Source organism: Protobothrops mucrosquamatus, unplaced genomic scaffold (assembly GCF_001527695.2).
Source record: "Protobothrops mucrosquamatus isolate PMUCROS unplaced genomic scaffold, P.Mucros_1.0 scaffold1120, whole genome shotgun sequence".
NCBI lineage: Eukaryota > Metazoa > Chordata > Lepidosauria > Squamata > Viperidae > Protobothrops > Protobothrops mucrosquamatus.
In genome coordinates, this window is record NW_015387338.1 from 180,211 (window position 1) to 206,639 (window position 26,429).

General features: G+C 38.5%; 1 protein-coding gene across 1 annotated transcript; it reads left to right on the forward strand.

Moving 5' to 3' along the window:
* The first annotated feature begins 4,797 nt into the window (after positions 1-4,797).
* Positions 4,798-26,194, forward strand: LOC107291330 (cystine/glutamate transporter-like). Its single transcript, XM_029284920.1, has 12 exons — positions 4,798-4,993; positions 10,296-10,422; positions 11,320-11,435; positions 11,527-11,652; positions 12,160-12,259; positions 12,355-12,399; positions 15,507-15,630; positions 16,362-16,465; positions 17,541-17,637; positions 18,874-19,023; positions 24,760-24,934; positions 25,977-26,194. Exons 1-12 carry the CDS (start codon positions 4,798-4,800, stop codon positions 26,039-26,041), a joined length of 1,425 nt encoding a protein of 474 aa, XP_029140753.1. The 3' UTR covers positions 26,042-26,194.
* Positions 26,195-26,429: the final 235 nt, after the last annotated feature.

The following is a 26,429-nucleotide window of genomic DNA, read 5'->3' on the forward strand; positions in this document are numbered from 1 at the left end:
TATTAACATTGAATTGCACCATCTGTAAAGTTGGAAGTATCAATAGTGCACCCAAATGGATGTATTTGTAACCTTCCAAATTCATGTGAGAGCAAGAAGAAACAGACAATAAAGCAATGGTACACATATGTATCAAGCATCTACAATATTAGCCTTCTTGCAGCAGCCCATCTGATTTAGTGCTACTCTGTTGTAGCACTATTCTCTCTCTCCTTCCCTCCCTCCCTCCCTCCTCCCATCCATCCATCCATCCATCCATCCATCTTTATTTGTATCCTGCCTTTATTATTTTACAAATAACTCAAGTCAGTCTGTACAATTTTCTTGTAGCAGCTAACTTATTATTGTACCTTGGTACAATAATAGTGGTACCTTGGTACTCAACTGCTTTGAAACTCATTGAATTTGATGCTCAACATATTTTGATGTGAAAGTTTTAACCCGGTACTCATTGTTTGTTTGGTACTCAATGCATAAGCTAGAACTTGTCTGTGTTGGCTGCCTTGTGACTCACTATATTATTCCTTATGAGAAAAAATTGTTTAGTGCTCATAATTTTTAGTACTCATTGCATCTCCCAGAACCAATTAATGATGAGTACTGAGGTGTAATTGTGTTTAGGTGACATTTTGATAGTTAAAATATTCATATCATTCTTTTTTTTGTTCTTTTTATTAAAACAAGTTTTAAAAGTGATTAAGATACAGAGGTCATAGTCAGCAGAAAATAGATTTCTACAAGCTTATAAATCTATTTAATTGTATTTTTGATGGAGAACATCGATCATTTATTGATTGGAACTATCATCTAATTTTAAAGGTTAGTTAGTATATATTAGGGAAAATGGAAATCAACACTTTTGAAATGATAAATGTTTCTTTCTTTCTGATTTCTGATATACTAAATACAGAACTGATGTTAAAGGAGCTATTTTTCTTATAAAAGGTGTCATCCATTTGATGTGGATATGTGGATGTACTTGTTGTATGATAAGATTTTTGATGTATAAATATCACATTTAAATATTTGGTATCTTTAAAATCCCACAAAATGTGAGCTGTGATAGTTGAAATGAGTAAAAACAAAAAACGAGAGAAAATTCTTAATGCCAAATTGTAGGACTTCTTGTCACCTGAAGTTCTGCTGTGGTGGAAGAGAGAGATGCTATAACAGGGGTAGTCAACCTTGGCTCTTTTATGACTCGTGGACTTCAACTCCCAGAATTCCTGAGCCAGCACAGCTGGCTCAGGAATTCTGGGAGTTGAAGTCCACGAGTCATAAAAGAGCCAAGGTTGACTACCCCTGTGCTATAACATAAAGCCAACATATATTCATGGTGAGAATATGGAATATGGGAATAAAGACAATATTGGAAGAGATCAAATTATTACGTTATGAGATTTATAAAGCTATAACAATTAAGTGTTTTTTCAGGTTAACCAAGCAATCTGAAACTATGTCTGGAAATTTAAGCTTAAGTAACAGTCCTGCCAGATGCATATGATTTCTCTTAGATAGAAAAACAAGTCTCTCTCTTGTTCTCTGAGGTAGACAGTTTTTCAGCTCAACTCTTCTTATGTAAACAGTTCAAAAAAGTTTACTTTGCTTTGTCAGTAGCCTAGAACTCAGTGACTCGGAAAACACATCTCACAAAAACAGAGGCAGTTAAAACGCTGAGATCCAAACCAGAAGCAGATAAGTAAAGAAAAACAGGGAGCAGATCTCACATAAACTTGGCCTAAAGACCTTTCTGAACAGTTGATTTCTGATGTGGGGTGAAATAAGAACAGCATTCCATAAGAACAGCATTCCATAAAACTGGGGCTACAACTCTGCTCTGTTCCTAGCAGCTACCCACTGAAAGACAGGCAAAAGTATCACATAGGGCAGAACTTCAGATTCAAATACAAAACACACATTACGGCAGACAAATCCTATTGGATAACACTGTACACTGTACACTTTTCTATGGAATTAGTGAACAAACATCATTTTAGCCATTGTCTATCCACTGCAGGATGAAGGCCTCTTCTGCATGTTTCCAACCCAAATGGTCCCAAGCTTTCTTTTGCCAAGTGGACCCACAATTCTCGCTGATGTTGTTGATCCATCTTGTTTTAGGTCTCTTTTTTATCAAGTGGGATCCACTACCTTGGTCCACCTGCCATCGGGTCTTCTTGCTATGTGACCAGCCCATTTCCATTTCAGTTCTTTTATTGAATGATTCCTATTTTTTTTTAATGGAAAAAAACAGTTCTGGGGGTTTGGCAAAATGAATTTACTTGAAGCTGGTGGGAAAGGCCATCGGCTGATTCATAGTGTATTATCATCAGTTTGCTAGTGAAACCCAATTATGTTTTTCCACTTGGGCCAAATGCTATAGCTGTCCTGACCCAATGCCTGGAGTCCCGCCCCCCAAGCTCAATTTCAATCCAACCAAGACAAAATGATTGTTAATTCAGAAACCTGGTAGGTCCAAGAGATCATCAACTTTGACTCCTGAGATAATTGTACTCCCTCAGAGCCAGCAGACCTACTCCTTGTGGGTTCTTCTAAACTTACACATCCCACTGCTAGAAGCTGTGGCCAGAAAGGCTTTTGCCCAACTTTTCCTGGTATGTCAGTTACAATCTTTCCTGGTTATGGATGTATTTTTCTTCAAAACTTCAGTTGGCTGAAAACACAGCAGTCTATCCCTTTACTGGGCAATCACAGTACTGCCATATTACACCATTGCTACAGGAATTACACTGGTTACCAGGTTTGTTTCTAAGTGCAAGCCCAATCTAGCTTAGGGAGCAGGTATCTAAGAAGTGCCTGCCTAAACAAGATAACCAGGAACTGCCAGTTGAAAATCCCCTCTTATTTTGGGTTACAGTCTTGGGACGGGACGGGGTTCCAGTCCTTTGGAAATGCTTTCCTCCTAAGATGAGGATAATTGGCCTTCAAAGGCTGGTGACACTAGACTTCTACCAAAGGTCTTTAGAGATGACTTGTGTAAAATAATTGATGCCAGAATTATTAGTTTTACTGTTACTGTTGTTATGATGATGATTTTGTCCTAGTATTTCATATGCCAATAAATAAACTAATGTTTCACAGGACAGTCATTGTTGGTATTACTGTACAAATAAACACAAATTGCTACATACAATCTTTGGACCGCTGTTCTTTTCTCATGGTTGATGAAAGACTCCCTTCACCCCAATAAAAAGGATTCAATTTAATCAAACAAAATACATTAACCCCCCCCCCCCTGCAAAGAAAATCAGTCTGATTCAGGTCCAAGCTAAGTAGCCCAAGGCAAACAACCACTTAACATGCCAGATACAAAGTATCAGCTTAAACATTTAAGATAAGCTTTACCGCCAGAATGCGAGACTGGCTATTGACAATTAAGACTGACAGGATTAGAATAGGGACACAGAAAGAACACAATAATAATAAAACACATAGAAACACACCAGATCCTTTCCTGAGGCAAGGATTAACCTTTTTCCTGAGCAATATCTAATAAATTAGCCCATCAATAGACACTGCTCCACGAAATGACAGTTTTGGAACCCCGAATCAGAAATGACAGTTTTGAAAACCAAGAAAAGGTATAAAAACTCACGTTTGGAGACCACTCTTCCTAGCTAGCTGGGGATTCATGCTGAATTGTCACTCAACTGATTAAACCTCTCTTTCCAGTAGCTGGCTTCTCGTTCTATTTATTTTTTGAGTTCTGATTGCGGAAATCCCGGCTGGAAAAGCCCAAAACGGGAGAGTTCCTCCCAACATGGTGATGGATAAAATAAAGTTGTAATAAACTCATAAGCAGTTGTGGTCACGTAATATTCTACTTAGCAGCTGTATCAGTTAGCGATTGAGTTGCCAGTTCCAACTGTTATTAGTAAATGAGGAGTACCTGTAAACTCCATACACCCCAGATTGAAGTTTTCAAACTAATTACAAACTGTGAACTCTCAGTCAGATATCACTGAGTGAACATAGGGGGAAACAAAGAAGTAGAAAAAAATGTGGCTGGAGTTAAGGTCATATATCTCACAGGCTATACTATTAGATGGAAACAATAAATCTGCAAATAATGGAACTTCTTTGTGAGATTCTTTAATAGCTGGGAAACAAAAAATCAACTAGGTTTTCATTATACAGGTAGTCCTCGACTTACAACAGTTCATTTAGTGACAATTCAAAGTCATAATGGCACTGAAAAAAGTGACAACCGTTTTTCACAGTGACAACATTTGCAGCATCCCTATGGTCACGTGATCAAAATTCAGATGCTTTGCAACTGGTTCATATTTATGACCATTGCTGTGTCCCATTGCGACCTTCTGACAAGCAATGTCAATAGGGAAGCCAGATTCATGTAACAACCAGGTTACTAATTTATGAGCTGCAGTGATTCACTTAACAACTGAGGCAAGAAAGGTCATAAAATGGGGCAAAACTCACTTAACAAATGTCTCACTTAACAACAGAAATTTTGGGCTGAATTGTGGTCGTAAGTTGAGTACTACTTGTATAAACACTAGTGGATGTAATATAGGTTATTATGCTTCTGCCACCACATTAATGTCAGGATGCAAATATGGGTATAAGAATATTATATTTACTTCAAAATGTACAATTCTATCTTAACTATTAACTTTAAAAATGAATGCTCTTCCTTTTTCAATGTAGGTTGATCAAGAATCCAAGGAAGGATCTTTATGGTTTCTCAAGACATTCACCAGCATCAACATCTTTGACATTTGCTTATTCTTCTACTGACCCAGAATCACACTAGCCATGGGAAAATCTAAGAAGAAAGAAGAGGCTGTCTTTCTGAGGAAAAAGATCACACTCCTGAGGGCCTTTTCACTTCTCATTGGGAGCATGGTGGGGAGTGGCATATTCATCTCTCCCAAGGGGGTCCTGAAAAACTCCGGCAATGTGGGCCTCTCCTTGATTGTTTGGTTTGCCTGTGGAATTCTCTCCATGTTTGGTGCGTGGTGAGTTTCTTTTGTCTTCAGCTTTCAAGAGATCAGAAGTTCTGTTGGTCCAATGTTACTGACTCTTATTGAATTGGTAGTTGCTGTTGTCATATCTAGCTACCTATGTTGGTGGTTCTATGTACTAGCAGAGAGCCTGTCAAATGTTAATTTCCCCCAAAAGGGCAGCAAATTATTATTATTATTATTATTATTATTATTATTATTATTATTATTATTATTATTATTATTGTTGTTGTTGTTGTTGTTGTTGTTGTTGTTGTTGTTGTTGCTGCTGCTGCTGCTGCTGCTGCTGCTTTTTTTGTAAGAAAAAAGATGCCGAAACTCAGCCCCCCCTTCCCCCTGCCAGGCCATTCTTTGATCGGTAACCTTTCGCTCCCCTCCCGAGCCGGACTGCCATGCTAAGGTGGATGGGGTGGGCGGGAATGAAACTATTACAACGACTCAGGAACTGACGAAACAAGAATAATACTGTGTGTCTAAGCATATTTATACAACAGTGTCCCTTCTCAAACAACACTACAACTCCTGGCAGACTTTGCTGGTTATTTACACCCACTGAGCCAAGAGGGAAGATGGAGGTGGGTGGGGTTACCACTGTTGCCATAGCTGTATGAGTGACGTATAGGATTGGGGGCAGTTCTACGATGGGCCGTGAGTCGGGGGGCACTTGAGGCTGATGCGCTGCTGAGGGCTGGTCTAAGAGAGCAGTCAGTGTCAGGCCTTTGGCCTGTGTGGCCAACTAACCTGATTGACAGTTCGAGGGCGGGAGGGGACCACAAGGATCAGCTTTCGCCACCACGTCTACCTCAGTACCTTGGGAGCAACCACAGAATCTTCTAGAGACCCTCCTTTCCCTCCCCATTTTCCTTACTTCCTCCGGGCTGGGGTTCTCGGTTGGTCGCTCTCCTTGTGCGAGGTTAAGCCATGTCCGGGCTGCTGGGGTAGTTGTTCAGGATCAGCCCAGGGGAGAAAGGTGGCGGGAAGGGGCCTTCTCCCCAGGTGGCCATCCAGAGGCTTAAAGAGACCGAGGACAGGCTGAGTAAAAAACAGGAGTTGCTAACCTGCTTTCCAGCTCTGGCGTGTTTCTCTTCTGCTGCAGGGAAACGGAGTTTGTGGGACTAAAAAAAGTTCAGTCAGACCTTCCAACTCCTTGTGAGATTTTTTTTTTTTTTTTGCAAGAAGTTGGAAGGTCTGACTGAACTTTTTTTAGTTCCACAAATTCCGTTGAAAAAAGGTGCCGGAACACCGTTCCGTACATTCTATGACAAAGAAAAGCCCTGATTATTATTATTCACAACAATGTGAAACTTCAGCTGCCAGTTCTTTACCTGGTGTTTGCCTTCATACGCATCAAGTTCTTCCTGAGAACTTAAGATGTCATAATGTCCTGGCATAGTTTACTGTAAGTGTGGATCCAAGCAGTGGGGTCTTTTGCAATTGACAGATGGAAATATTGTCAATGTGCAGATTTTCTAAGTGCCATTCAATATATTTTTTTAGTATGACACCTTCTGTGCCCACAACCACTGGGACTACCACAGCCTGTTTATGCCATAATCTTTCAATTTCAATGCTCAGATCTTGATATTTTCTGATCTTCTCCAATTCTTTGTCTTCTATTCTACTATCCCTAGTATTGCCACATCAGTTATGCACACTTTCTTCTTTTCACCTGCAGTTATATCTGTTGTATTATGGGCCAAGACTTTATCAGACTTTATTTATGTGTACTTGGAAATCTCACAATGTTTTAATCTGCTCATTATGGTTTGTCACACAGCCAGCTATTTAGGTTGGATACAGCATTTTTATCCACATTTCAAGCCCTTCCCAAGGAGCTGGGATAGGCTTATGTTATTGTTTGATGGTGTTAAGGTTACTGTTGTGGGATGTAAGCTGTTCCAAGTAAAACTGCCTTTTGCAATTGACTATGGTGATTTTTGTCAATGCCTACTGTGTTCAAATGGTACTCCAGATGTTTTGGGATTGCACCCAAGGAGCCTATCGCTATTGGTATTATCTTTTCTTTCTTATGCCACAGTTATTCTACTTCTATTGATAAAATAGGTCTATTGGTGTCAGGTCTTTGTATTTTGTGATTTTTTTTCAGTTCTGCTCTGCTGTCTACTGTCCACTATCCTGTCCACTATCCAGATTTTAATTGTTATTATTAAATACACTATTATGTTACACTATATTACAAAATTTAATAGTAATTAAAATAATTAAAAATAAAATGAAACTTGACAGCCTGGATTCAAAACGACCGCTAAAACCAAGACAACAGCCTGTTTCCCAAAAACAGTAACCTTAGGCCTGATTATATTATTTCACTGGAATCTTGTTGCTTTGTTCAAACCTGTTCAGGTTTATTTATTTCTTTTTAAACTGTGGTGTTCAGAACTGGGCACAGTAATTTGATTAACCTAACAATTGCAGAATCAGAAAAGACTTGTTATCTAACTGCCTGGTTTCAAAAATTCAGTTAGAGATGCCTTCTTAGAATATCAAGACACAACTAATCTTTATTAGAAGTCAACTATTGCCAAATAAGACAACTGAAGAATATGATTACAGAAGCACTTGTATATTTTCAAACTACCCTACTCTATTCCAATGCTGCTCTCTGGTCAATCCAATCTGATTTTCCTTCTCTTATCCCAGGAGGCTATAAGAGTCTCCCCTTTTTGTATTCTAAGTAGACAACACTTTGTGTTTGTCTGGGCACTTTGCATTTCCCAAACCCCAACCACTAGTTCCTGTGGAGTGAAACAGATGCAATCTAAAATTGTCTGCCAGTTTTGTAGTCATATTGCACTGCTGATTCATACTCATTCGGACATTTCTCACAAGTATTATTGCAAAGACATTTTTTTTCATTCTATATCTTGTCATTTTATTTCTGTTTCCTAAGTGAAACTCTTTGTTTCTCTTACATCAGTCCGTTGTTTTAGGCTAATTTTACTAAGCCTTCAAGGCTACTGTGTTATATATTAAGCCTTTTCTTGTATGTATTCCCTCTATCTCCTCATCCAAGTCACAAATAAAAGTAGTGAAGAGTACAGGACCCAGGACTGAACCATGTGGCAAATGACTCCTTTCTACCTATACATCCTGCCCTTTCCAATTGCCCTGTGAAATACTCTCTGTTTAGAGAGGGCTGAGCCAAAATAAGAGTTAAGTAATGCCTCTTTTTTTGTTATCCACTGATGTTTTGCCATTTTCTCTGAGCTGATTAATGCAGTACTGATTTCATTGCTTCCTTTTATTTTGAATATAGATGGCATTTTCCCTTCACCAATCTGATGCTTAGCCTTTCTGACACCATTCCTCCAATTCTAGTTTATCTCCATGTATTTTTCCTGGTGATCTATCCATATTCCTCTTTCCATCTTCTATAAATGTCCTTTTCAGTTTTCAGATTTTTGGTAGGCATTTTTTATATACCTACATGGGCTTTTACTTACTATGTACTTATTTCAAATAAGTTATTTGTATTGTATTACTTTACTTATTATTTTAACTAAGATGCTCTTTGCCGCATTCCCCATTAACCTAGATTTTTGAAATCTCCCTTTCAATTGTTTCTATACCTTTTTATCAAGCTGTATAATTGCTATATTCTAATCATGAGCTTCACCCCATTTATCTGTAATGTAGTTGTAATGTAACTGCTCTGGAAGATCAAAAACAGCAAGATTTTCTCTTAACACTTCATCAAGTATTGAATTAAGATGGCTAGATACCAAAGAGATGCTACTGAAAACAAGCATCGAGAAATCAGTATGTTCACAGAGATTCCAAGATTTGCAGAAGTAAAAAAACAAAAAGTTGCGGGAAGAACAAGTCACCATCTCTTTTTTTGGCCAGGCTCTAATATGTCCAACATTATCAGGATGAAAAATGTGTATGTGTATGGGGGGGGGAGGGAGGTTGAGAGGTGAGGAGGTTGAATGAGAAGATTAATAGGCTTCTGGAACCCTGAGCTGAATGCCATTTCTAAAATATGGATTCCACCTACAGAAAGCCTGGCACCATTTTGAAAACAAACACGATCTACTTCAATTCAGTGGGAGTCTAGCATTTAGCCAGCTTCTCTAAATGTCATATCTGTGTTTTATTTCTGATGAGTTTCCATGGCATGAACATAGGGCTAGAAGCTTAGTTGGGAATGAGTAGGCTTGAATCTAAGAATCAATTTTGCTCACACAAATCTAAGTTGATTTCAAAAACCTCCAGCTCATTGTTTTGCCCAATGCTGTTTGATCTTGACTGGCATTATCAAACAGAGAACTTTTTGCAGGATCCAATCTGGGCCGATCACCGGGACTATAGGTTTAGGCTTTTGAGCTTTCGGATTCATGCTGGAGACCATCTTCAGGGAACTTCTCTCTACCAGAAAGTACACATGACACATCCCAGTAGAGAGACGTTCCCTGAGGATCCCACAAGTCTGAAAGCTTGGAAGACTAAACCTTTGGTCCCAATGACCGACCCCACACTGGACCCTGCAACATTATCCTGGGACTCGTATATTTGCCTTCATTTGTGAGATAACTTTTTCATCACTTGATACTTTAAAATGTGAAGCTACTGGGAACTTATATATGTGGCTTTTCCAGTGCTTCATGGAGAAAATCTATGAGGTTACTGGGAATTGAAAATGACTTCATGGCACATAATCAATCAATCATGATAATTTCATGATAATGAAATGCTGCAAGTGAGCAACCAGGCTCAGAGAGCACCAAGGACTCCAGATAGCTCTTCCTTCCCACTACAAAAATTTTTTTTAAAAATTGCCCTCGCCCTGTATATGACATGGTTCTATGGAATTGGTACCATCACTTCATTCATTTTAGCTCTCATTCCCACCTAATTTGCTATGGAGTGTACCCATCCCTTGCAAGGCAAGGAAAATGTAACTACTACAGACTGGGAATGGGGATCCTTCTTTAGTAAAAGAATGTGTCCCCAGGGCTGCATGAGGTGTAGAGCTTAAGCCAGTAGAGTTCAAGGATACGGGGATGTCCTTTCTTTCTCTGAAATTCTTCTCTATATCTACTAGGACCACAGAATGTATTTAACCATGAAATGATTGTTTTGAATGTATTCTGTCTGTTTCTTCATAGACGTTTAGGCCAGAGTACATAATATACAGGGGACTCCTATAATTTAGGCTAGGAAAGGCCTAATTTTCTCTTTTCCTGGGACAGCATTTTAGAATGTCCAAACCTTTCCAATATAAAGTCTTCATCAGGATTTGTTAAAATTGTAATTAAATAATTCCAGGTGCTTTGAGTTACGCAGAACTGGGCACGCGAATCACGAAGTCCGGAGGCCATTACATTTATATCTTGGAAACCCTAGGTCCTCTGCCTGGATTCCTGTTCCTATGGGCCGAATATTTTGCTATAAGGTAAACTTTTCCATTACAACATTCAGCAAACATTATCATGAAGAAGAAATGCTCTGAGCTATTGATTTATCAAGTATAACTAATATACAAACACAAATGGAATAACCTGCAGATTTGGATACAGAAATAAAAGATGGCCCAGGCAAATTACCATACAGTGTTACATTTATGAGGCAATACATACCTTTTATAATTAGCAAAAGGATATAATGTCCTGCCTTTATTTTGTCCTGAATCAGCTGTCCCAGTTGGGTAAAAACTGGGCAGGGGCATTCACAAAGGATAGTCACATGGCATGGCCATGTGATTAAAGACTTGGGGCTTCAAATGTACAGTTGCATTTACCATCTTGTCTTTTTTTACCCACCCAATCCCCTCCATCGATTTCCCTAACACCAGGTGCAGAAAATTTGTACTATGCCCTAACCAGTGTTTCTCAACCTTGACAATTTTAAGGCATCATCATGTGGACTTCAACTCCCAGAATTCCACAGCCAGCATTGCTGGCTGTGGAATTCTGGGAGTTGAAGTCCACATGCCTTAAAATTGTCAAGGTTGAGAAACACTGCAACAATTATTAACATTAAAAATGATTACAACTTAGATATGATTTCTGGACAGCCAATATCAAATACAAAAAAAATGTTTGATGGCTATATGCTTGGTTTTGAAATTATTTGATAGATAGTATACAATTATATCTGACTGCTTCAAAAATGATTGAGAGTGAATAATTGAGAGAAACTGAATTTTGAAGATTCATTCCCAGTTGTTGTTGCTGGTATTTCTTCCACCTTCTCTTCTTCCTTCTCATTATCATCATCATCACCATCAACTGCATTGCACCATGCTCTGTAACATCTTCAAGTCTCCTCAAAGAATATAATTTTTCTCTAGACCAGCCAACAGTGCCGTTGTCGCTTTAGCATTTGGACGCTACATATTGGAACCATTTTTTGCACCTTGTCCGGCTCCACTCCTGGCTGTGAAGCTTGTTGCTCTCTTGGGCTACTGTAAGTCCCAATGGAAATCTTGACCATTTTCTTTCCCTAGCAGTGGTGAGTCATGCTGATTTTGTGTGCTTTCTCTTTCTTGCCACTCTAGACATTGTCCTCGTCTTAAATTCTTGCAGTGTCAGCTGGAGTGCCCAGCTTCAGACCATCTTATCCATCATCAAGTTGGCAGCACTCTCTCTCATTATTGTCCCAGGCATGATGCTTTTAGCTCAAGGTATTTCACATTGTTGTTCTTGCCTATTAATCAACACAATGATAAAAACATAAGGAATACTTCAGAGGATTGAATGCTTTGAATGCTATGTATAAAATTTGAGAGAAATGAAGAAGAAGGGGGGTATTTTCCGAAACAGACTAGAAAGTTCTCCATAAGAAAGCCAATCATTATAGTTTATAATATGACTTACTCAACAGATGATGGTTAAAACATGGCTTGTTGTAATATGTTAACCCAACCTATTTGTTGTTATAATTCATTCATTGTCTATGTTTGGCAATGGCTTGTGAGGTCTCAGGCAGGCAGAGTGTCTTCTTATGTCCTGCAACACAATCCTTTTAGACAAGATAGTTGCTCTGAATCTGGGCCCATCTTTCTTATACAAAGTATATACTATACCACCAGGTTACATGCATATATACACAATAAAACCTGAACTTTGGTACTAATCAGAATATATGTTTCTGCTGTGCCTTTGTTTTGTAATTTTACTGTTTTCTTTAGGCTGTACAGGAAATTTCCAGGATGCCTTCAATACCCAAGCACTCGTTTTGGACAAACTACCTTTAGCTTTTTATGCAGGGATGTTTGCCTACTCTGGATGGTATGCATTCTTAATATATATTTCTGAAACCCTCTCGTGATTTCTCACAGTCACTGAAACAGTTCTTTCTGTCTCTTGCTCCTCCCTTAATGCAGGTTTCAAACTAGTTTTGTACGAGAAGAACTAGTGAAGCCAGAACGGTGAGTTGGAAAGATGAAACTTCATTCTGACTAGACCAGTCTTTCCCAATCTGGCCCTCTCCAGATGACTGAACTCCTCTGTTCGTGGGAAATGCTGGAGTTGCATCTGGAAGACACCAGGTTGGTGGAGAAGACTGGGCTAGAGTAACAGGCATAACACGATACATTTTTGTGGTATAGTACTTCAAAAAGAAAACGATGAGGAGGCAGAAATGATGGAACACTGCCCAAACTAAACCACAATATTTTAATTTTTCAGTCAAATATCATAGCTCATGCTTTTGCCCTTACTAACTAGAAAACTGACAAGCCAGATTAGCTCCCTATTGTGTAGATAAAGAACAAAATGCTCATTTTTCCTTCCAGCTTTATAAAAACAAGGATCATTGGCATAATTTTTTTTTACAAGAAGAATGCTAAAACTTTAACAAAGTGGTTTAAGGATATCTCAGGGGGATGAAGAAGTTCTTCCTATATCTTATTGAGTCCACCCTAAGATTCTAAACTATTTATTTATTTAAAACATTTATATAGCCATCTATCTTATAACCAATTCTGGGCAACTTCCAATCAAATGTTAAAACTGCATAAAAGCCATATTAAAACTCTAAAAACTAAACCCATTAAAAACAAGAACCTGGAGTCAAGTCAGATTCTGAAGTTCAGTCACCTCAACTTATCCCAGTGCTTGGAAGAAAAGCCAGGTTGTCAAAGCTTTATGGAAAGCAAGGAGAATAGAAGCCTGTCGAACTTAAGGGGGAAAGTGTGTTCCATATAGGGCATGCACTACCATGGAAAAGGCACAATTCCTGAACTCCTTCAAATGGCAATATTTAGGAATAGAATAGAATAGAATAGAATAGAATAGTTGGAAGAGACCTTGTAGGTCATCTAGTCCAACCCCCTGCCCAAACAGGAGTCCCTACACCATTTCTGACAGATGGCAGTCCAGTGTCTTCTTGAAAGCCTCCAGTGATGAAGCACTGATGAAGCACCTATGAGCTATAGACTTCTCAAAGAATCTTGTGGTTTCTTGATTGAAGTCATTAGTATAGGCTGTTATTAAGAACCACATCACAGTGGCCAATTCAGTGCCTTTGAGAAACTCTTCACAAAAATATCTACGGAGATTCTCAGTCATCCAGGTCATGGTTATCCCAAAGGTGCTTTTTCACAAGGCAACTGGACTTTCTTGTTTTTCTTTGAAGATGTTGGAAGGGACCTTGGAGGTCATCTAGTCCAACCCCCTGCTCAGGCAGGAAACCCTATACCATTTCAGACAAATGGTTGTCCAATCTCTTCTTAAAAACTTTCAGTGTTGGAGCATTCACCGCTTCTGGAGGCAGGTTGTTCCACTGGTTAATTGTTCTGTCAGGAAATTTCTTCTTAGTTCTAGGTTGCTTCTCTCCTTGAAGAGACTAGAACTGTGCCCGCCCTATTTGACTTGGTTGGATGAGTAGATGTCCTTAGGGAAAGGCAGTCACGTAGATAACTCAGCTCTGTCTCATAATAGACAAGTCATTGTTTCAAACAGACATGCAATATTCTGTGGTTAAAATTGATTTCCTAAGAGTCTTTTACAAATTATGTGTGTCCATTCAGAGATAAACTCTATTAAGCCGAAAGGGAAGACTTCCTTCTTTGTGCATGCATATAGAATTGCAGAGGCAGTCTGGGTTCATGTATGAAAAATAATAAAAAGAAGTGAGTAATTAAAGATATATAAGACAGATGCACTTTGCAAAGCACTCCACACTGTGGATAGGATGCAAATGCCTGAATGAGTTCTAGGAGCCAGAAAAGGATTCTGCACATGTAAAGCAAGACAATAAACAATGGATGGAAACTCATCAAGGAGAGAAGCAACTTGGAATTAAGGAGAGACTTCCTAACAGTGAGAACAATGAACCAATGAAACAGCTTGCCTTCACTGGAGATTTTTAAGAAGAGACTGGACAGCCACCTGTCTGAAATGGTATAGAATTGGACTAAAAGACCTCCAAGGTTCCTTCCAGCTCTGTTTTGATTGATGTGCATCCACGTAGAACATTTCTTCTGGCTATGGGAGCTGCTAGGGGTGGAACTGAATGAAGCAGCTTTGCCAAGGTGCTTTGCCCTAACTTTTGCTCAAGCAAAGCTCTATAAAACTTTGCTGTATTACAACTGTAGAATCTCTGTGAGGAGGAGAATAGATAAACCAGTGAGAGAACAATATTAAATATAGATCTTTACTCTCAAAACCTGTAAAAGGGTTCAGCTTCCTTCCTTCCTGCCACAGATTACCTCTCACCGGCCGATACGCTCCCACAGAGAGGGTCTCCTCAGGGTGCCGTCAACCAGACAGTGTCGGTTGGCGACCCCCAGGGGGAGAGCCTTCTCTGTTGGAGCACCCACCCTCTGGAACGAGCTGCCCCCAGAGATCTGGGTGATTCCGGATCTCCCCTCCTTCCGCCGTGCCCTCAAGACTTGGCTGTTTCAGCTGGCAGGACTGGCCTAAGGGGTATTTTAAATTTGGTTTTTAAATAATTTTAAAATAAAAGAAAGTCCTATATTAATATTTTATTTTAACCACATTTTAAATTTGTATATTGTATTGTTATTCTGTTTTAAACTGGCTGTAAGCCGCCCTGAGTCCACTAGGAGAAGGGCGGGGTATAAATGCGATTAATAAATAAATAAATATGTCATGCTTGCTTTCTGGACAAGCCAAATATACTTGAGCTCTGTGTAAAAGTAACTAATTTAATTCTCATCCAGGTATTATCTTTGGCTCCCTCTAGAGGCTTGATGTTATATTTAAAACACTGATTTCTGCAGCCTCTTTAGCCAATGCATAGACATGAAGAGAGATAAGAAATTGTTCCCAAAAATGTTTTTAAATTATAAAATTGGGTATTCTTGTATAGTATGAAAGGCAGTTAACAGCAGTGAATGACAGCAGGGATATACATTTAAAAAAAGAAAAAAATAATGAATTTTCATTAACAATAATTTATAAATTAATAAAACAGTACTCCCAAGGTCAAGGATAGCTGAATTAAATCTTAATTGAGATGGGGCTACGGATGTACTCATACAAATCTTTATTTCCTTTTCCTTTTTTTTAGAAATATCCCTCTGGCTGTGATTGTGTCTGTGATCACAGTGATCGTGGGGTATATGCTCACCAATGTTTCCTATTACACAGTACTGACAGCAGCAGATGTCCTTGCCTCCCAGGCAGTGGCTGTGGTGAGTTGAAAGTCAAGACTGTTTTTACAATCAGATTAAACTAACAAAAACACACACTCACTGCACCCCTTTGGACACAGACATTCCAAAGGGTTCAATTTGCAATTGACCGAAAAAGAGGTTTGGCAATTAAGTGGCAATTAAGCACAGTTTCACAGAATAAGGCTCCCAAGAGTTTGTTTTGTCTCTGTTAAGCTTTGGAATAGCAAATAGCATGAATATTCACACAGGGGTAGGGGCTCAGATGGAGAGCACTGTTATCTCTTCTTTAAAAAAAATCTCAAGTTCTGTTCTTAATTTTTTTGTTCTATCTTATTATATTGTAGAACTGAAAGTTCTGAAATGGGATTTGGCATGGAGCCTGAGGAATTCTGCAAGCTGAAGTCCACAATCTTAAAGTTGCCAGATTTGAACAGCTACTGAGAGATAGATAAAAATAGAGATAGAGATATAGAGACAGATCAATGCATGCACGCATACATACAAACGCATAATATTTTGAGATTAAAGTATTTCCAAAGCTTTCTTAAAGACTGATGAAGCAAGCAGTAATAATATTAGAGACATAAGGAACAAGCAGGTGTAAAACTAGAAATGAAAATACTGTTCAGCTGATGCCCTAACAGCTCTCTGAAGGCCTCCTGGTGGTTTTGTTCGCAGCTGAGTTGATTCATGCAGTGTTTCACATATGTGAATTATAACCATGCCTCTCTCTCCCCCCCCCCCATCAGAGTTTTGCACGGAAAGCTTTTCAGAGCCTTATCTCTGTGATTCCAATCTTGGTTTCCCTGTCTTGTTTTGGAACCATGAATGGGGGAATTTTTACATTTTCAAGGTTGGTAGCTGGCTAATTTCTAATGTTTACCTTTATATCTCACGATACCATTTCATAGTGATGTTATTACAGCTTGTGACAGACACTGATTAGGACCCAAAAGTCATAGAGGCAGGATAGGGACTGGTAATCAGGGCAGCACATTTGATACTGATACAGTTTCTCCCAATTCAGTTCAGACTCTAAGCATGTGAAACTGAGTAACAGAATACAACAAGGACACTTGTTTGTTTCGGAGGCAAATTGGAAGGAAATTACCTAGAACACAGAAATGATGGACTATAAGGAATTTTGTATCCCTACATTTCCTTCTTGGGCCTTTGCTGTTAGCTGTTTTCCCCTCCCTAATTAACTTCCAGGTCCTCATTTTCACTACACAGATGTGGAAGTCAGCTGTGGAGAAAAAAGAGATGTGGGAATTTCAGGGGAAAAAGACGAGAGGGGGAGGGATGAACTCCTTGTCTCCTTCAGATGACCCATTCTAACGTTTTGAAGCAGAGGAGGAGAAAATTGTGTTTTTCTTACAGATACTCCATTTTCAGATGTTGAACATTATGCTGAGCCTCAGCTTGCTTAACATGGACTGTTAAATAAATCATTGTTGGTCAAGTTCATATAAATATAAACTTAGACTTGCAAATATTAGTGGCTGGGTTGACACAGCTGATAAGCCAAAATCAACTTACATTTCAGAAGGAGGGGCAGATGTTTCCTGTTGCTTTGATTGTGCATATAACACCCTGAATGATGGCCTTTTTGGTCCCCTCTAAAATTACCGAATGTCTTGGAAAATAGTAGCCATTTAGATAAAAGAGGAATAAGTCATTCTATAAATAGTTAATTAAATCAATACCAATAAAATAAAGCATATTTTGAAACAAGAGAAATGAGAGGTTGAGGTACTCTGCTGACTGCTTTTGCATTTAGATTTTAAAAAATATTATTTCATTTAGAGCTATCATTTGAAGGATGGCATAAAGTTACCTCTATGAAATGTATTTCCAATCTACCAGGCTTCTACTAGTGAAGTTTCCTACATTTTTGAGCTCTTTGACAGTTAATTTTCTACTTCTAGGACATTGTTTGTGGCTTCCAGGGAGGGGCAATGGCCCACCCTCTTCTCTATGATCCACATCCAACGCCATACCCCACTGCCAGCTGTCATGCTAATGGTATGCTTCTTTCTCTATAGTGTCAGATTCATTTCTTACTTCAGTGGCTCTAATGTGGCAAGCCTGTGACAATCATCTTTAGCTGACAATAAGGCAAACAGCCTGTGTTATTGATACCCTGACCACAATAATACCAAAAGTTGTTAAAGTGTGTTGTTTTGCTTTTAAAATCATCATGATTGCCTATATTGATTATTGCTTATGATTTTGTGCCTTCAAATCAGTGTTGACTCTTAGCAACTATATACTGTAGATAGGTCTTCTCCACCACTGGCCCTTCAGCATTTCTAAAGTTGTAAGTTCTGTAAATAAATAAATCCATCACTGCTGTCATCCTCTTCTCTTTTATTCTACCTTTCCCAATAGTATTATTTAAGTGTCTTAAACAAACAAAAAAAGGTTAAATTGCCCAGATTGTGTAGTGAATGGTGGCATGTCTGCATAAGTATCTTCATGCATGTATATGTGGTTTACAAAAAGAGTTTTCAATTACTATGCTAGTCTTCTAGTTGTACCTGATGGCACTTATGTGTTGGACTACAACTCCCATTCACCAGTGAGTTGTATGTTCTTGTGGAGTATGAAAGGCAGTTAATAGTAGTGAAAAGCCATTGCTAATACAGGATTTTATGGCTTTAATTCAAGACATCCAGATGGCACCTGATTTTGCAAGATTTATCTATGTGTTCCGTCTCTGAGTGAATTTTCTACAATGCTTTTTTTCGTGTAATGCCAGGTGTTACTCCTAAATGAAACAACCCACTTACTAGATTTTTACCTTCTAAGACTGATGGAACCAATGAATATGCTGGTGTATTGATCATATGTTAAAATTCAAATAATCTAAAACTTATTAATTGCTTGACAGCCCACATTGGCAATAGATTTTCTATTGATGATTATAAAATATTTCAGTGGATTTGTTCTTATTTAGTTTAAAATATTGTGCTTTGAAATTTCTTTCTGTTTTGGAATTTGACCTGTGAGCTATTGTCATTTCAAAATTAAAACATGTGTCTTAAATTTAAACTCCTTTCACAAAGCAGCAACCATCTTGCATTCTTGAGACTGTTGGCAATACAAGTGCAAACCCTATAAATGATTTTGAAAGAAACAACAACATACTTTTCATGCTTTGTCCAAAGCAAATGAGCCAAGTTAGTTTTGGGTTTCTGCCTTCTTCCCATGAAAATTCTGATGGTTTAGTTTACTGTCTTTTCATTTTATTTCTTCAAGTTTCCTTTGGTCACAGCCATGATTTGTGTAGGAGACCTTTACCACCTGTTGAACTTCTTCAGCTTTTCCCGGTGGCTCTTCATAGGATTAGCCACCCTTGGGCTTATAGTTCATCGCTGCCGCCATCCTGATATATTAAGTCCATTCAAGGTATGCTTTGATAGTTTGAAGTCTCTTAGGAACATAATGCTTGACCTTTTTTCATTAGCTCTGTAGAGGTGAATCAGGAGTTCTTTGGTCTAATTCCTCTCAAATATATTCAGTAAAGTGGAATTATTATTAGCTGCTTTGGGCAATTTAGAAATTATTTGAAAAACAGGATAATAAAAACAAGGAAGAAAGAAGGATAGAGATGGCAGAATTACAAACTGGGTATAAACAAAAAAAGAATTATTATCAACCAATTGGCAAGTTAATCTGAAGCCAATATACAAATGGTGCTGGACAAGAGCTAGAGATACCCTGGTTCAAACTTCTGCTTAGCCATGAAACTGGCAAGGAGATCAATAACAACTTATCTGTCTTAATGGAATATAAGTCCTGGGTCTTTGATAGAAGGGTGGCACACAAATGTTATTTATGAGCACTAACACAACTAGAGTGTTTACTCTGCCTTCAAGAAGTCCTGAAGTTACTTTGTTCCACCTTCCTTTTTTAGTAATTCAGAAATTCAGAGTTTTCCTATACCAAAATCTATGCAACTCTCAAAAGCACACGAAAGTGGTGAAATGTTCTTCTTACAAACATTTTAAAAAACTAATTAAAAAATTAGAATGACACTTCTGCAACTTGCATGTTACTTGTACAGATCTAGGAAAAAAGAGATATGATTATGACAGATGTAAAATTGCTGCTCCCTTATAACCGTAGTTGAGAAAACAAGCTTAATCCTCTTAAAAGGCCACAAAACCCCTGTCTTGATTCACGGTTGTGCTTCTGAGAATGTGATGGTCTTCCCCATTAATCAGACAAATACCTTTGGGGGGAGGGTGAATGGGATGCATCTCATTATCTAGACTTGACTATGGGTTTCAGTCACATCCATACAGCTTTCTTAGCAGAAAGGAATGGTGATTGTCTTTTTTTCTGGTTTGGTTTTGGATTTAATAACTTCTGATTAAAAAATGTATTTAAAAGCACATGTTTTTGTGAAGCAGCATAAGTTTTCATAAACTGCAGCTCATAAAATCTTATACCTCTGAATAGAATTTGTCTGTTGGAAAAGGTGTTACCCAGTCCCTGATTTCTCCAAGGCAATTTGACTAACCTGTCACCTGCAGAGTCCTACTGTCCTCATTCTTGCAGTGGATTATCCTTAGCTTCTTCCCTCCCCTTTGAACTTTACCACCTGGGAGATCCTATTAGAAATTTAAACTCTCGCTGGAATCACTCTCAGGTTCACAGAAACTATTGAGCTCTGCCACCGTGTCAAGGCGATAATTCCCTAGAAGGATCTGTCAACCCTCAGAGATACTCCAGACAAAAATACGTAGAGTACTAACACTACCTTCATTATAGTCACCGAATCTTGCAAGTCTGAAAATACATATATCTCCCTCTCACCTTTACAGTTCAAGAAACTAGGGAGGTTCAGTTGCCTTTTATTTGACCGTTGCCTAGGCTGCTGCTGCTGTTTATCAAGGACATTCTCACAGATCATTGCAGCTTCCATCTATGATGGAGACTTAAATTACAATATGACAAAGACCTCCTATNGCACCGTGTCCATGGCCCATCGCAGATCGCCCAGGCAGCCCTGCAGCGCCATGGCAGCCACACCCTCCGCCCACACCCCTCAGCATCATCTTGTCCCTGTTGCCCGGCTATGTACTTGGCTGTGCTGCTCCGTGCGGGCCGTGCCCGGGGGCGACTCTCCTCCAGTGGGGCTGATGGTGAGGAGGGGGTCGTGGGGGGAGGCGGGGCTGGGATGACGATGCGCGTGCCCACAGAGAGGGCTCTGAGTGCCGCCTCTGGCACGCGTGCCATAGGTTCGCCACCACTGGACTATAAGGAATTTTGTATCCCTACATTTCCTTCTTGGGCCTTTGCTGTTAGCTGTTTTCCCCTCCCTAATTAACTTCCAGGTCCTCATTTTCACTACACAGATGTGGAAGTCAGCTGTGGAGAAAAAAGAGATGTGGGAATTTCAGGGGAAAAAGACGAGAGGGGGAGGAATGAACTGCTTGTCTCCTTCAGATGGCCCATTCTAACGTTTTGAAGCAAAGGAGGAGAAAATTGTGTTTTTCTTACAGATACTCCATTTTCAGATGTTGAACATTATGCTGAGCCTCAGCTTGCTTAACATGGACTGTTAAATAAATCATTGTTGGTCAAGTTCATATAAATATAAACTTAGACTTGCAAACATTAATGGCTGGGTTGACACAGTTGATAAGCCAAAATCAACTTACATTTCAGAAGGCGGGGCAGATGTTTCCTGTTGCTTTGATTGTGCATATAACACCCTGAATGATGGCCTTTTTGGTCCCCTCTAAAATTACCGAATGTCTTGGAAAATAGTAGCCATTTAGATAAAAGAGGAATAAGTCATTCTATAAATAGTTAATTAAATCAATACCAATAAAATAAAGCATATTTTGAAACAAGAGAAATGAGAGGTTGAGGTACTCTGCTGACTGCTTTTGCATTTAGATTTTAAAAAATATTATTTCATTTAGAGCTATCATTTGAAGGATGGCATAAAGTTACCTCTATGAAATGTATTTCCAATCTACCAGGCTTCTACTAGTGAAGTTTCCTACATTTTTGAGCTCTTTGACAGCTAATTTTCTACTTCTAGGACATTGTTTGTGGCTTCCAGGGAGGGGCAATGGCCCACCCTCTTCTCTATGATCCACATCCAACGCCATACCCCACTGCCAGCCGTCATGCTAATGGTATGCTTCTTTGTCTATAGTGTCAGATTCATTTCTTACTTCAGTGGCTCTAGTGTGGCAAGCCTGTGACAATCATCTTTAGCTGACAATAAGGCAAACAGCCTGTGTTATTGATACCCTGACCACAATAATACCAAAAGTTGTTAAAGTGTGTTGTTTTGCTTTTAAAATCATCATGATTGCCTATATTGATTATTGCTTATGATTTTGTGCCTTCAAATCAGTGTTGACTCTTAGCAACTATATACTGTAGATAGGTCTTCTCCACCACTGGCCCTTCAGCATTTCTAAAGTTGTAAGTTCTGTAAATAAATAAATCCATCACTGCTGTCATCCTCTTCTCTTTTATTCTACCTTTCCCAATACTATTATTTAAGCGTCTTAAACAAAAAAATATATAGATTTCCCAGATTGTGTAGTGAATGGTGGCATGTCTGCATAAGTATCTTCATGCATATATATGTGATTTACAAAAAGAGTTTTCAATTACTATGCTAGTCTTCTAGTTGTACCTGATGGCACTTATATGTGTTGGACTACAACTCCCATTCACCAGTCAGTTGTATGTTCTTGTGGAGTATGAAAGGCAGTTAATAGCAGTGAAAAGCCATTGCTAATACGGGATTTTATGGCTTTAATTCAAGACATCCAGATGGCACCTGATTTTGCAAGATTTATCTATGTGTTCCGTCTCTGAGTGAATTTTCTACAATGCTTTTTTTTCGTGTAATGCCAGGTGTTACTCCTAAATGAAACAACCCACTTACTAGATTTTTTACCTTCTAAGACTGATGGAACCAATGAATATGCTGGTGTATTGATCATATGTTAAAATTCAAATAATCTAAAACTCATTAATTGCTTGACAGCCCACATTGGCAATAGATTTTCTATTGATGATTTATAAAATATTTCAGTGGATTTGTTCTTATTTAGTTTAAAATATTGTGCTTTGAAATTTGTTTCTGTTTTGGAATTTGACCTGTGAGCTATTGTGATTTCAAAATTAAAACATGTGTCTTAAATTTAAACTCCTTTCACAAAGCAGCAACCATCTTGCATTCTTGAAACTGTTGGCAATACAAGTGCAAACCCTATAAATGATTTTGAAAGAAACAACAACATACTTTTCATGCTTTGTCCAAAGCAAATGAGCCAAGTTAGCTTTGGGTTTCTGCCTTCTTCCCATGAAAATGCTGATGGTTTAGTTTACTGTCTTTTCATTTTATTTCTTCAAGTTTCCTTTGGTCACAGCCATGATTTGTGTAGGAGACCTTTACCACCTGTTGAACTTCTTCAGCTTTTCCCGGTGGCTCTTCATAGGATTAGCCACCCTTGGGCTTATAGTTCATCGCTGCCGCCATCCTGATATATTAAGTCCATTCAAGGTATGCTTTGATAGTTTGAAGTCTCTTAGGAACATAATGCTTGACCTTTTTTCATTAGCTCTATAGAGGTGAATCAGGAGTTCTTTGGTCTAATTCCTCTCAAATATATTCAGAAAAGTGGAATTATTATTAGCTGCTTTGGGCAATTTAGAAATTATTTGAAAAACAGGATAATAAAAACAAGGAAGAAAGAAGGATAGAGATGGCAGAATTACAAACTGGGTATAAACAAAAAAAAAAAGAATTATTATCAACCAATTGGCAAGTTAATCTGAAGCCAACATACAAATGGTGCTGGACAAGAGCTAGAGATACCCTGGTTCAAACTTCTGCTTAGCCATGAAACTGGCAAGGAGATCAATAACAACTTATCTGTCTTAATGGAATATAAGTCCTGGGTCTTTGATAGAAGGGTGGCACACAAATGTTATTTATGAGCACTAACACAACTAGAGTGTTTACTCTGCCTTCAAGAAGTCCTGAAGTTACTTTGTTCCACCTTCCTTTTTTAGTAATTCAGAAATTCAAAGTTTTCCTATACCAAAATCTATGCAACTCTCAAAAGCACACGAATGTGGTGAAATGTTCTTCTTACAAACATTTTAAAAAACTAATTAAAAAATTGGAATGACACTTCTGCAACTTGCATGTTACTTGTACAGATCTAGGAAAAAAGAGATATGATTATGACAGATGTAAAATTGCTGCTCCCTTATAACCGTAGTTGAGAAAACAACCTTAATCCTCTTAAAAGGCCACAAAAACCCTGTCTTGATTCACGGTTGTGCTTCTGAGAATGTGATGGTCTTCCCCATTAATCAGACAAATACCTTTGGGGGGAGGGTGAATGGGATGCATCTCATTATCTAGACTTGACTATAGGTTTCAGTCACATCCATACAGCTCTCTTAGCAGAAAGGAATGGCGATTGTCTTTTTTTCTGGTTTGGTTTTGGATTTAATAACTTCTGATTAAATATGTAATTAAAAGCACATGTTTTCATAAACTGCAGCTCATAAAATCTTATGCCTCTGAATAGAATTTGTCTGTTGGAAAAGGTGCTACCCAGTCCCTGATTTCTCCAAGGCAATTTGACTAACCTGTCACCTGCAGAGCCCTACTGTCCTCATTCTTGCAGTGGATTATCCTTAGCTTCTTCCCTCCCCTTTGAACTTTACCACCTGGGGGATCCAACTAGAAATTTACACTCTCGCTGGAATCACTCTCAGGTTCACAGAAGCTATTGAGCTCTGCCACCGTGTCAAGATGATAATTCCCTAGAAGGATCTGTTAACCCTCAGAGATACTCCAGACAAAAATACGTTGAGTACTAACACTACCTTCATTACAAGGCTACAGTCACCGAATCTTGCAAGTCTGAAAATACATATATCTCCCTCTCACCTTTACAGTTCAAGAAACTAGGGAGGTTCAGTTGCCTTTTATTTGACCGTTGCCTAGGCTGCTGCTGCTGTTTATCAAGGACATTCTCACAGATCATTGCAGCTTCCATCTATGATGGAGACTTAAATTACAATATGACAAAGACCTCCTATGAAACATTTTTACCTGATAACATACCTTTCTTTCTCTCTCTCCAGGTTCCTCTTTTCATTCCTGTTTCCTTTACTGTCATCTGCCTTTTCACAGTGGGAATGTCTTTCTACTCAGACCCAGTTAATATCAGCATTGGATGTGCCATCGTTTTAAGTGGTCTTCCAGTTTACTTTTTGCTCATCAAACAATCAATGCCAAATTGTTGCCGCAAAACTTTCTGTGAGTGGATCATTTTGGATTATGATGTCCTTAAAATCATAGCCTATGATACTGTAAGCTGAAGCAGGAGCAACATCTCCCATGTTGCTCAGCTTCCACTTCTGATATCTCTAGGAAGCTTGACAAAATGGGTCAGGATGCTGGAGAAAGGGGCATGTCTGTCATCTTCTACTAGGAGGTTTTTGCATGCATTTGCCTCACCTGTAGTACCCTGTATTTGATATATAATATAGGGATCATTATATAGCTTAAGCCAATAAGCAAGCATAAAATAGTCCATCCTACATGATTAACTTTGAATAGAATTTTTTAGGCTAATCCATATACACAATAATACACATTTTACATTATAATTATATTATTTACATCACAAAAATAAAATAATTACATTATTTAAAGACCAGCCCAGTCCAAGAATTACCTTCAGTTCTGGCAACTCAGTTGCAATTCCCAGCCAACATGGCTACTGTATTTCTGAACATTTTGAAACTTGAAGTCTTGAGATCTGGAGGTGTCAAGGTTGGGACACAAAGAGTATCCAGACAAACACATTCTTGGATTAATCTGGTTCCTAAATTATGTTATTGGGCTTCTTATTGTCCAAATAGAACTTCCTCCAAACATTCTGCACACGGTTTCACTTTTCTTTATTTAATTAAACTTATAGTTGCCCACTCCAAAATTCTTTTGAAAGAATTGAGGTTCCAGACAAAAAAAATATTTTTTCTTTAGCTTGAATTCAAACTTGAACATACATATGAGCCTTAACTAGAGAAATGTTACAGCTTGGAGTCTGACTTTACATCATAGCTGATTATCAATAAGGGGATTATCAATAAGGGGATGTGAGCCCCCCCCCCCAAATGATAAAGTTCTAGGAAACCAGTAGAACAGTTACCACTGTTCAATCAGCATAGGGGGGCTGTTCTTAACTTTTAACTTTTATTTAAATTTATATTTCCTTTCTGAATTTGTTGACTGCTTCAGCCAACCAAATTAAAATACCACCATATTCATATTCTTTACTGTTTTCTTCCTGCAGACTTTCTTACACTGAAGCTTCAGATCCTCTTGAAGGTGGTACAGCAGGAGATCAGGACATACTGACCAGTCCTTACTTTGAAATATTGACTTTGGGGAGACTTCTGTACAAGCCTGTATTTCCTATCACACCTAGAGTAGCTTTGCATAGCTGTTTCCAGTTTGGAGTTCCAACACCATATGGGATGTTCATCAGAGATCAAAGGCACAAAGAAGCTTACTATTTTTGCTTACTATTTGATTGTTTTAAAAATGTAATCTATGCTGCTCTTAGTCTTATCCTCATCTGCAATGCAGATGCACTTAGGTGCAACCAATAAATCTGATGCAGTTGCATCTGCATACCTCTCTATTTCTACGTAAAGCATGGGTAGAAACACATTATTTGTAGATTTTGAAATACCATAAATTTGTTATAGTTATGGTATATTTTGACAAGCATTTCTGGGTTAAA